General features: G+C 37.2%; 2 protein-coding genes across 2 annotated transcripts; both read left to right on the forward strand.

The window, feature by feature from the left end:
* The first annotated feature begins 711 nt into the window (after positions 1–711).
* Positions 712–1164, forward strand: LOC121415423. Its single transcript, XM_041608627.1, has one exon. The coding sequence runs from the start codon at positions 712–714 to the stop codon at positions 1162–1164; it is 453 nt and encodes a 150-aa protein (XP_041464561.1).
* Positions 1165–1185: 21 nt separating this feature from the next.
* LOC121415424 (piggyBac transposable element-derived protein 1-like) lies at positions 1186–2007 on the forward strand. Its single transcript, XM_041608628.1, has one exon. The coding sequence runs from the start codon at positions 1186–1188 to the stop codon at positions 2005–2007; it is 822 nt and encodes a 273-aa protein (XP_041464562.1).
* The last annotated feature ends 11113 nt before the right edge of the window (positions 2008–13120 follow it).

A 13120-nucleotide genomic window follows, 5' to 3' on the forward strand; every position in this document is an offset into this window, starting at 1 on the left:
TGACTTACATGCAAGTATATACATGTGTGAATATGGTAATTGTGCAGTTATTTTATAACATACTGAAACAAAGTTATATTCCTATTTTGACACCATTATAATATATTTTATATATTTTTCCCCATTGCTAATATTTGTTTGCATTTTGGAGGTAAATTTTGAATGAATAAACATTGTTTTTTTTTCCATTTTCATCACAGAGGAAGCATGTGGAACCTCAGCCTGAGCCCGAGCCCGAGCCCGAGCCTGACCCCCAGCCTCAACTTGACTTTGAAATGCAGCTGCTGCAGCATTTCGAGACGGAGAGCGATGAAGGGGATGATTTGCATGAACTAATGGGCATGATTGACCCAGAGTCTGAGTCCGATGATGATCATTCTGAACCTTTGGAACCCCCTGAACAAGACCCGGAAGATTTGCTTCCTGTACGTCAGAACGAGCCCACAGAGCAGTCAGGAGTATTGATACGTCATTGGACCCTGACAATTACGACCCCTGGAATCTCCCCAACCAAACAGAAGAGTACACAGTTGTGGTAGAGAAGGCAAAACGCAACACTCTAGAGAAAACTGTGCAGTGGAAAACAGCACCGCCACAGCAGCGAGGCGCCAAAATATTGCGAATGTCCTGGCAGGAGTTCCTGGTGTGAATGGCCCTGCGAGGAATGCCAACACTCCCGTAAAGGCTTGGGGATGCCTTTTTACCGACGAAATGCTCCAGTTGGTTGTCACCAACACCAACAAGAAAATCAATAAGTTTCGCGCAACTCTCTCGCCTAACATCCTCGATTCAGACAAGATAACTTACCTTCATGAGACTACAGCATGTGAAATACGTGCTATCATGGGAATGCTGTACGCCCGGGGAATGCTTGGCCAGAATCTTCTGCATGTAAACTGGCTCTTTGGTGAGCATGTGGGTCATCCCATATTTGGAGCGACAATGAGCAAAAACCGTTTCAAGTTTCTGATGACTAAACTTTCGTTTGACGACGAAGACACGAGACCAGCAAGGTGGCAAAATTATCGGTTTGCAGCCTTCCGGGAGCTACACGACATGATGAACAAGAACTGCGCCCAGGCAGTCACTCCCAATGACTTCATCACCTTGGATGAGACCCTCTATCCCATGCGCACCGGAATTGGTTTTCGCCAGTACAATTGAAGCAAGCCTGCCAAGTATAGCATGCTTTTTCGATCCCTGAATGATGCAAGGTACTCATACACATTTTGCACTTCAGTGTACTCTGGAAAACCAACGGGAGAACCCACACGACACTACATCACTGGACCAGAGGAAGTTGTAAAGTACTTGGTGACCGAAATGGAACAGCATGGGCAGCTACGAGGTCGCAATCTGACGATTGATAGATTGTACACGTCGCTTCCCCTCACTCAGTGGCTTTTTGACAGGGGTATCACTGTGATGGGCACCATTCAGAACAACAGGAAAGGCATCCCAGCGGAGATGAAAAGCACTCAAGGGCGGGATGAGCACTCATACAAAGTTGCCTGGCAGAAAGAAAACAAGAACATAACTCTTCACTCCTATGTTGTGAACACTAAATCCTCTGGCACAAAGAACGTCCTCCTCATCACAACAATGAAGCCAATCCTGGGGGTGACAAAAGATGATGGAAAGCAGAAGCCGGCAGCGTTGAAGCTGTACGACTACACTAAAGGTGGAACTGATATTGTCGATCAGCGTGCCATGAATTATACCTGCAAGCCGAAGTCGAACCGCTGGACCATTGTTGCCATTTCCTTCCTACTCGACACCTGCAGGGTAAACGCGTCAACAATCCTAGCCCTCAACCAACGAAATGACCCGAGAAAGGTGGACTCGTTTGACTTTGGTTTTACGCTGGCCGAAGAGCTGACGAGGCCATTCATCCAGCAGCGATCACTGAATGGACTGCCTACCTCTGTCACGCAAAAAATCCACAGAGTGCTGGGAATGCCAGAGCAGCAACCACCACAGCCAGATCTGATGGGAGTCCATCGTTGAAACACGCCGCAGATGCAGGATGTGTCTTGAAGAAAGGCACGGGGAGGGACACAAAATGATGAAGAAAGTGATGCCAAAGATCAGGAGCCAGTGCAAACTGTGTGGGGAACCTACCTGGAGAGAACATGCAGTGTATATGTGTACATCGTGCTACAAGTGAACTCATAATGAGATAATTTTGAAAAACTACCTGAACATTGTGACTACTTGGCTCTGGAAAAACAACTGATTATGTTATTAGATTATCTCTGGCATCCAGATTATATCAACAGTGAGAGTTATATTTCTGTGCTTTTTTACCTTCTTCAAATGTTGTCAAATGATATATTTGTTGGTTTAGTTTAAACAAATTTTGTAAAACATCACTTGTTTATCTTCCAAGATTGCTTTGGCTCATTGCAAGAGAGTGTAATGCAATAAAAGATGCCAAATGTTGTATTTCTCTACATAAAGCATGCGGAGTACTTATTTGCATATTTAGTAATTACTAATTTGCATAAGCATATCTAATAATTCAAGCATGAAACAACACAATTCCATGATAAACAATCTCTTCTTGCAGCTGGAAACCTTGAAACAGGAATTTATGGACCGCAATAGGTACCGAAATATGAAAAATTCAATTTTTTGATAAAAATTTGCATATTCGCATAATTAATTATGAATATAATTTGCATAAATTATGTGATATCTCCTATGCTTTGTTTTCACCAGCTAGTGTACATGTAACACATCACTTGTGTATCTTCCAAGATTGCTTTGTCTCATTGCAAGAGAGTGTAATGCAATAAAACATGCCAATTATTGTATTTCTCTACATAACGCATGCGGAGTACTTATTTGCATATTTAGTAATTACTAATTTGCATAAGCATATCTAATAATTCAAGCATTTCCTGGGGTTAGGATATAAGATTGAGTGCAAGATAGTTGCAGATATAAAGCACAATATTAAAATTAAGCACATTGCATGAGGGCACCCTTCAACATCTCCACAAAATGTAGACATTTGTTCTGCTCTGGTAATTATGGCAAAAACCTTCATAAATGTACTGTAGTATGGTGATATTTAACAAGGACTTTCCAGATTTATCTCGAACGATTACCTAAGACTGTAGCGTTAGCATGGATGCTTAAAAGGACTCTCTTCAACCTATAAGTACCTTTTCGCCGAATGTTAAGAAGTTGAAACGAAGTGATTCACCTACTCATTTACTCAGCACGGTAGAAGGACAAAGGTCAGACAATACTGACTCTATCACTATGGCTGATACAAGATGGGGGCGCCCAGTGCAAGCAAGAAACGATCCAGCTGATGGTTCTCCCCCGGTATGGTTTCAGGCGTTCCCCAGCAGAATGGATGCTAAAATGAATTGTGGTAGAGAAATTATCTGGTAAGATTGTAGACAATTAACAAAAAATTCAGAAACTAGATTTCGAAGTAGAGAAAGTGAAAGACGAAATCATCCAAACGGAGAAAGAAGATGAGAACCTACTTTTATGTCTGCAAATTTCAAGGTAATTCATCTGTATTTGAGGGTTTCTTGGCTTTACTGAAATCTAATGAGAATTTAGAATATTTCATAGCCAAGAAAAAGAACAAACTTCCTCTACATTTAAAAAATGGAGATTTGATTTCAATGATTGAAATACCTTTGTTCTCTCTTTTTAATTTTGTAATGCTGCTTTGTGTAATCATGTAAATACATTGTAATTATTGTTTTGACTTCTGTAATTATGTTTTATTTGATCAATAAAAATTGAAAAACAAAAACAAAACAAGCACATTGCAAGCCAGCTTGTGTGTACAACAAAACAGTTTGTTGTCTGTCATATTGTTTTTTAATTCTATTTTATTTACTACATGTTTATTTACATGTAGGAATGATGTAATATGCCACATATCTTATAATTAGTCATCTTACAAATTTGATTGTTCCAATAAATGCATTTAGTATTTCAGTGAGGACTGCATTCATGACTAAGAACTCAAAATGTGTGAGGTTTGCTCTCTCTCTCTTTTCTCAGGTATTCATGCTACAGGCGAGTTTTAGTCAAAGTATATGAAGGACGTTCTCCATCAGAGGCACTGCAAGTGGGAGTTCTCTTCCAGCAGGAGCATACCCTCTTGATAGAAGATGCACCAACTTGACAGGCCAAGGTTGCATTGTGTAGATGGCTACTGTTTGCCATGTATGATGTTGATGAGACACAAGAACTACCACCAAGGGTACAGCTTGAGTGGAGGAGCACAAGCTGCAGCCGCACAAGATCCTGTTCCATCTACAATATTATTTTTTTCTTTTGAATGTATTATAAGCATATTTATTTTAGTTATGTGTTTAGGGTTTAGGCCTGTAGGATACATGTACAATATTTACTGCATGCCAGTGTTAATTTACCTTCAGGGTATACTCTTGAAAGTAGAGAGGCTTCTTTATGACAGATTCTTGTCAACTACTGGAGTGAATGAATCATTTTCCAGTTTATCAGAACAAATTTGATCCAACAAAGGAAATACAGGATGAAGCCATGGCCAATGTGGACTTTAGTATTTTAATGGCTTCATATGAGAGCTTCAAAGAGGACCTGTAAAAAGAATCTCTTAGGAAACTTGCACAATTTGGCCAACCTACATAGATTGTGTATGGATCGTTCTTTCACTGATCAGGTCTGGGAAAGAGAACATCTGCACAAATAAATCCCACTCAGTTGCCTGTGATCTACTTGAACGAGTCAACTGGAGACCCAGTATTGTGAGGAATGAATAAGTAGTAGGACAAAATGAAGAACATAATTCCATATAACAAATTCATCAACTAAACCCAATACAAAGACCGCAAGCAATTCACATTTTATATGGACAATAGCACAGCCCAAAATAAGAACTGGACCATATTTACCTCAATGGTAGCTGATTTGACCATCCCATGATCAAATACCTAGCTTCATTTATGGGCCAAGATATCTTATTTTATTCATCTCACAAATTTGCATTGTTCCAATGAATGCATTCAGTATTTCAGTGAGGACTGCATTCATGACTCAAAATGTGTGAGGTTTGCTGTCTCTCTTTCTCTTTTCTCAGGTATTCATGCTACAGGCGAGTTTTAGTCAAAGTATATGAAGGACGTTCTCCATCAGAGGCACTGCAAGTGGGAGTTCTCTTCCAGCAGGAGCATACCCTCTTGATAGAAGATGCACCAACTTGACAGGCCAAGGTTGCATTGTGTAGCTGACTACTGTATGCCATGCATGATGTTGATGAGACACAAGAACTACCACCAAGGGTACAGCTTGAGTGGAGGACACAAGCTGCAGCCGCACTAGATACTGTTGCATCTACAAGAAAATATTTTTTTTTCTTTTTCTTTTGAATGTATTATAACCATATATCAGAGCTGCCAACCTGAACAAGAACATTTCAGTATTTCCATAGGGTTAGTATAGGACAACACATAAACTGAAACTTAAGAAATCAGTATTTTGCATGAAACCATCAGTATTCTTCTCTATTTTCAGTACTAAATACGGAAAATCAGTACTACTTGGCAGCTCTGATATATATTTTAGTTATGTGTTTAGGGTTTAGGCCTGTAGGATACATGTTCATTATTTACTGCATGCCAGTCCATGGTGTCTACCTTCAGCAAGAAATTCATTGGGGCATGATCCCCCTCCCCGAAGATAGACTTCAGGATATACTCTAAAAAGTAAAAAGGCTTCTTTATGACAGATTCTTATCAAATACTGGAGAGAACGATGCATTTTCCAGTTTATCAGAAATATCCAAGGACATCATCCGAGAACAAATTTGATCCAACAAAGGAAATACTGGATGAAGCCATGGCCAATGTGGACTTAAATATGTTAATAGCTTCATATGAGAGCTTCAAAGAGGACCTGTAAAAAGAATCTCTTGGGGAAACCTGCACAATTTGGCCGACCTACATTGATTGCGTGTGGATCGTTCTCTCACTGATCAGGTCTAGGAGAGAGAACATCTGCACCAATATCAAGGAATCCCACTCAGTTGCCTGTGATCTACTTGTACTAGTCAACTGGAGAACCAGTATTGTGAGGAATGAATCAGTAGTAGGACTAAATGAAGAACACAATTTCACGTAACAAATTTATCAAGTAAACCCAATACAGAGTTTTGAATAATATTCCTGAAATGTAAACTCTGTCTGAAACAGAAATCACCATCATTGAGGCCTTTACTGAGCGAATTTTTCCTCAGAGCTCTGGCAGAGAGACAGAGCTCCAACTGGCTAGCTAGTAAAAGCGCCAATGCATGAGCCTAGTACAGCAGGCCTTGTAAAATAGATGGAGCTTTGTTTGATGATTTATTGTCTGATATATTACCTCATCCCCTAGAAAAAGAAAACAAATGATTTTTTAGCTATAATTAATAAATAAGATAACTTATTTTGGAAGTTAATAAGCCAATTTGAAAAGCAAAGCCGAATGACAACTCCCCAATGCTAGGTTACTAGACTCTGGGGTTTATTTCCTGTGTAATTTGAATTATTCAATCACATGTGTCAGTGCACACCCGGCAGCACAGGCCAGCAACTGCAGGCTGCGTGGCTTGAAATACAAAGATCTAAGTCATTGTATAATTGGGCCTCATATATGGTTTATGATCGAACACAAAATACTGTTCTAATCATACATGTACTATTACGGCCAGCTTTTCACAAGGTTTTCGAGTTGCCTTATTCAGCAAAGTGAGCCGGATATTAAATTGTGAATATGCACAAGTTGGGTCAAAAATTGACGTAACCCAGAGAGCCCTGAAGCAGAGGGGGGGGGGCCAAAATGCCTGGCAGACAAAATGCTGACAGCACACACAAGAAGGCAATCCACTTTTAATGAAAGAGTACACGGAAGCCAACCTATTTTTTTCTTTTTTGACAGGGTAAACATCTTGGATCCGTGTTTTACTTATCTTCGTGGGCGTGGGCTCTCAGGTTTAGATTTGACAGAACTTTAGTGAACCCGAAGCACAATGGCCTACTCATACCATGAAGATGGCAAAAGTCGCATGCAGCCTACCCAAAAATTGATAAGCATAAGGTGCCCAGTAAGGACCATCTTGCTAGGACCATGTACTATTGATCCAGACTTGTTACACATTAACATTAGCCCAATCTAAACAAAACAAAAAAACGAATGAAAGAACAACCTCACATAAATAATTCCCTATACATGTACTTTCTTAAAACCTAGTATATTCATATAGTATAGCAAATAAATGTAAATACAGTTGTACAAACTTTCCTTCTACTCACTTATAGATCAATGAAGATGACAATGACTCGGGAAGTGGAACCACAAAAGGCAGAAGAGTTACCACAAAGGTAAATGCATGTGAATGTTTACATTGCATACAATCAGATTATATGCCTCAAAAGAAGACAATGTGTAATATATTTTTCAAGAATTTGCAAAGAACAGATAGGGTAGACTCTTGAAACACCAGGAAATTGTTAAGGATAACAAGTGGAACGCCTCTGGCAGTCTTGCCTGCATTACGCGAATTAATATAGCAGCAGTGCTAACTTTGAAAACTACTATAAGAGTATCATTCATAAAAACACCATTTATATAATGACATAATATAACATTCATTGACCATAAATGACATTTGAAGTGATTTGAGACTTGTCAACTACACCCACGTCCACATTTCATTCACTCTATCCATAAACTCTCGAAGCTATAGTGGCAATTCAACAATTACCCCAACATGGCCTACGTTTATTGACCTTAACTGACCTTTGACCTTGGTTTTGTGACCTGAAACTCACAGGGGATGTTCAGTGATACTTGATTACTCTTATGTCCAAGTTTTATGAACTAGATCCATAAACTTTCAGAGATAGGATAGTAATTTAATACCCCCAAAACGGCTAAAGTTCCTTGACCTTAAATGACCACTAACCATGGTTATGTGACCTCAAACTTGTATGCGGGTCATACAAAATAAAGCACGCCTAGGTATCATGCATGTTGCAAAGCAATGGTTTTAATACAATTGTCGCACATTTACCAGACATTTATGCAGATTACATGTAGTTCTCAAATTGTTTGCTTCAAATGTGATTCAGAGCTTTGTGTTCAAATCTCACGAAACGTTTTCCTAAAATTTTGGCAAGTGGGCCTCAAAAAAATTTGAGAGTCAAAGTGGTCCTTGAGTAGGTTGAGAAGCGCTGACAAAGATGATATTCGATTATCAATCACATTATTGACCCTTTACCAAAGCTATGCACAGGCTTTTAAGAAACTGTGTAAATATAACAACTAGAATTATCACTGGAGGTGATTAATACCACCGCCACTGTATCAGAGCAGCATTTTATGGTCTTGCATGTATGCATCTTTATCTATAGGACAATGTTTGTACAAAACTTCATATTACGTTGAAAAGTGACAAGGTGGTTTGAACTGCAAATTTTTTTGCCAATTTTTCAGCATATTCTATTTACGTCTTGCACATCTTAACCTCAAGACTAACGTACAAGTCAAATTTCATGGGTATCGCTTGAAAACCGAAAAAGCTTTGACCGCAAGATTTGCACCTAATTTTTGTTATATAATATGTTGTTTCCATGGCAAAACCATTTCCGACACACCCCAAAAAATGTGTCTTAAACATCTTTACCTCAATCTCATTGGAATCAGTGGTAAGCTGATGGAATCATTTTGACCACATATTTTTTACTAAATTTTTGCAATAAATGTATATATTGTTACCATGGCAACAAAAGTTCCAATACACAGGGAAAATGTGTCTTGCACGTCTTTACACTAAGACCAATATGGGATCCAAATTTAATGTGAATCGGTTAAAAATTGATAAAGTTGTTTGAAGCGCAATATTTGCGACGGGTCGACCGACCAAACGCCCTACCGTAATGCATTTGGCAGGGCATAATAACCACAATGATCTAATTTGAAGGTAATAAAAATAAAATAAACATTGATTTTAACAAACATAAATAATGTCTCCAATATTTTGCTTGAAGAGGCAAGTTCTGACAGATGAAGATTCCGCAAAGATGAGGCAGATGTGTAAGGAGGAATTTATCCTTAACAGGAAGAAGGGTAGACCCTTGAAGTATCATGAGTAAGTTCAGATTGTATCAGATTGTAAGTTCAGTATATACATGTACATATCTTTATATCTTTATATCCTACATGTACATAAATCAGTCACATGATTCTAAAAGGAAAGAAAAAAATATATTGATATTGGTTTAAATAGCATCATGTGACCAAACATATTCTCATTATTTTGTGATGATGTCAAAAATGAAATGCCCACCAAAGAAAATGTGCCATTCCGTGACTTCAATGATGAAATAGTCGACTATTCCATCATTGACGTCACAGATCATGCAATTTCCTTTACTATCATGTTTGTGAACCATCCACCATGGTATGTGGTGTCAACAAAATAAGTCTTCCAATATATAAAAAAAACTTATATTTAACTGTTATAATTATTGTACAATGCATCTCGCAAAAAAGGAAACCTGTCTTTTAGAGCTATATATATCAGTGAATAGGTTTATACAATGTACCATAAATTTAATAATTATACATGTATCTCCTCTTTGACTTGAGACCCGGTTTTAGGTAATTGTTCCTGCATTGCGGATCAAATACCATAAATAATGAGCAATATCAAAAATGATTGGCGCAGAAAATCACATGTGAATCTGTTTCCATCCCAATTAGAGAAAAAGAAACCTAACGAAGAATACAAAGGGTATGCCAATGAGACATTCCTTTCTTACAGAAGGCCGTCCTATCCTTAACACTGCCTTAACCCATTTTTTGCACATCTTGGTTTAGACATCAAATTTTCACTCTTCTAGATCATCTATGCATGAACTCTTCATAACATATTTGGTATCAAAATAATATGAAGAAAAGCTGCTGAATTTTATGATTATGTCAATGAAAGGACATAAAATACTTCAGTTTGCTATGTTGAAAAATAGAACTGGGAATCATGGTTTCCTTTATTGTGGTACACCCTATACAGTGCGTATAGGGTGTTTACACTTTGAAAAAGCCTTGGGAGTTGAAGAATATCCAATATGTGGGTAATTTTTTCACATATAATCTTGGGTTTGGGTCTCATTTATCTAATGAAAGTAAAAGTTTTGACGGAATGTTACACTTGAGTGAGCACTGTCCATTTTTGTAAAGCTCGCAGAAATCTGTTTGCGCAGAAATGCTTGTTTTCACGCTGTGTCAAGGGGAAAGGGTGAAATCAAACTTTCCCTGCTAAACATTTGTCATACATTTCCCTTGCACTTTAAGTCAATTGAAATAAAAGGGATATATTCAAGCATTTTGCAACAATTTTACCACCCAAATTGAAATTTCAGCACTTGGTAAGCACAACCTTTACACTTTTTGTGCCAGCTGGATCTGAGGACATAACTGAATCTGAACAAAAGTCTATATCAGACATCTCCAGCATTTTTTCACTAAGTTTTTGTCATTTAAAGAGGGTTTACATTTCATTTTTCACTCAATACTTGTTTCTCCACACTTTTCCCGAGCGTGACAATGATTAACAAAATGAAAATCAAGCCTAAGCCATTTCATATAAATCACAGCTCAGTGTAAAGCAAATATCGTCACGATGGCCTCGGTGTATGGGGAAGTGGGGTGGGGTGAAATGCACTTTTAGAAGTGTTTTGGGCAAAGAAACAAGTCAAGAAAGGTAAAAGATATCTTCAAATCCGTTCAACTAGCTAAATTCCACATGTTCTTCATGATTGAGGTCTACTTTTATTCGCATAACTATTTCAAAGTTCTGCGCAAATCATTTTTCACTAACTTTTCAAAAGTAAGTGGTGCTCACTCAAGCAGAAATATTTCTTGACAGTTATATTGTCATTTGCTTAAATGGATCTGTACCAATGTTAAAATGTGGAAAAATCTTCAGGATATTACAAATGTATCATTTTACAGAATTTTTTCAAAGTGTAAACTTTTTTTTTGATACGCACTGTATAATGATTTTGATAAGACATTTTCTTGCCTATCTTTGTCTCTTGCATGCCCCATTCACATCACTTTTATACCTTGAGCATTTGGATTTGGCATAATTACACTAAACTTCAGCTGATGAATCACATGGACAAAAACATTGTGTTTCTTATGAGCTTGTTGACCTTTGTTTGGTGGCCTGCAAAGCCTCAAATTTATTAATAGATCACAGCCACTTCTGGACTGAAGTTTATCTATCAAATTATTCCGAAACATCAGCTTGAATCTATTGATGCATCTATTCATATAAAGTCTCGGTATAGGATCATTCAAATTCCTTAACATTACATGTATTTGTTTTTCATCTATTTCAGATAACAAAGGTGTACAACATGATGAAAGTACCAGTTTCAAAAAAGAGATTCGGGGACAAAGCCCGTCATAGTGGAATGAGAAAATTTTATTAGAAGGCACTCTATGTAACTACATGTATGTATCAATGTAATAAATACCAAAGCAGAGAAAGTCATGCAAACATCAAATAGTCAGTGCAAAGCTATGTGGTTGGGCTCGATTAGAGAATCTCAAGATAAATATTTTGATATTGAGTGGCCAGAAAACCCAATTAAGGGTCTTGGCATTTTTTTTTCTTATGATACTGACTTAGCTTTAAAGCTTAATTTTGACAGATGTATCAAAGATGTAAAGGTATTGCTAAATATTTGGCGAAAACGTAATCTTACTCTGATAGGAAAGATACAAATTTTACAAACTTTTGCATTATCAAAGTTCATATTTTGTGCCTCAGTTTTATCTGTCCCTGAATATGTGGTGGAAGAACTTGAGAAAGTTATACATATTTTTTTATGGAATGGAAAAAAGAACTATATAAAGAAGTCAACATTGATTGCCCCTTATTCTAAAGGGGGACTGAATATGATCGATATTCGTTCAATGTTTAAGGCACTCAAAATAAAATGGATAGTAAGATATTTTGATGAAGGATCTTCTTCATGGAAAATGTATTTTAATCATTTTATAAGAAAATATGGTGGGCACTTTTTACTCTATTGTAATTTTGATAAAAAAGATTGTTCAAAGCTAAGATTTGTACCCTCTTTTTATAAAGAGGTCTTACATGCCTATTTTGAGTTAAGAGATCTGAGTAACCATGATGCATTTTCTCATGAAAGTATTATTTGGAATAATAGACAAATAAAAATAGCTGGTGTGAGTTGTTTTGTGAAGGAATTGTTCAATATTGGTATTTGGTTTATACAAGATTTATTTGATGAAAATGGTCAATTAATCCCTTTTTTAAAATGGCAAAAAATTGGCTTTAAAAACTATCTTCTTTGGCGTTCAATTGTTTCTGCTATTCCACAGATAGTTAAAGCTCGTTGTTTGGAGAGGAGACATTTGTAAAAAAATTTAGATATTTTTATAGTTTTTGGTAATAAAAAAATGTTTATATCAAAATTGTCAACCAAGATCATAAATATGATATTAAAGGAAAATAAATACCAAACCCCTACTTTCAATATGTTCCCATTCTATTCTCTGCATCTTTAGTGGGAACCCTGATTTAGAAAAAAAATAAAAGCATTCTCTGGGCATTTTTATACTGCTGCAAAAACATGTATTTAAAAAAATGTTTCAAAAAATGTTTTGTTTCAAAGTAAAAAAGTTCAATACATTTTACCCTTATAGAATGCAGATATCAAAGCAGTGAAACATTTTTTTTTTCTTTCGACTGAGGTTGAACATCAAATGACAGAACACTGAAGATAAGATATATTGTATTATCAATTTACCACATGTATGACATGATCAACATCACTGGTAAATATGGCAGTCCACGCCCAGTAACTGCCGGCTTTACTCGATAGAGGCAACGGGAGTGAAAGTGGGTTCACAATACCCCAAAGCCATGGATGAGCATACTTATTCCCCAATATCAGTCGGCATTGGCGAAAACTGAATGAAGTCGAAAACACCAAGGTTGGGGGCTTCATCTTCACCATACACCCCTCCCTGTAAAGGAGACATGTGTTCAGACGGGACAAAAATGTAACTTGGAGGATACACCAAATAA

This window comes from Lytechinus variegatus, chromosome 5 (genome assembly GCF_018143015.1).
Source record: "Lytechinus variegatus isolate NC3 chromosome 5, Lvar_3.0, whole genome shotgun sequence".
Classification (NCBI taxonomy): Eukaryota; Metazoa; Echinodermata; class Echinoidea; order Temnopleuroida; family Toxopneustidae; genus Lytechinus; species Lytechinus variegatus.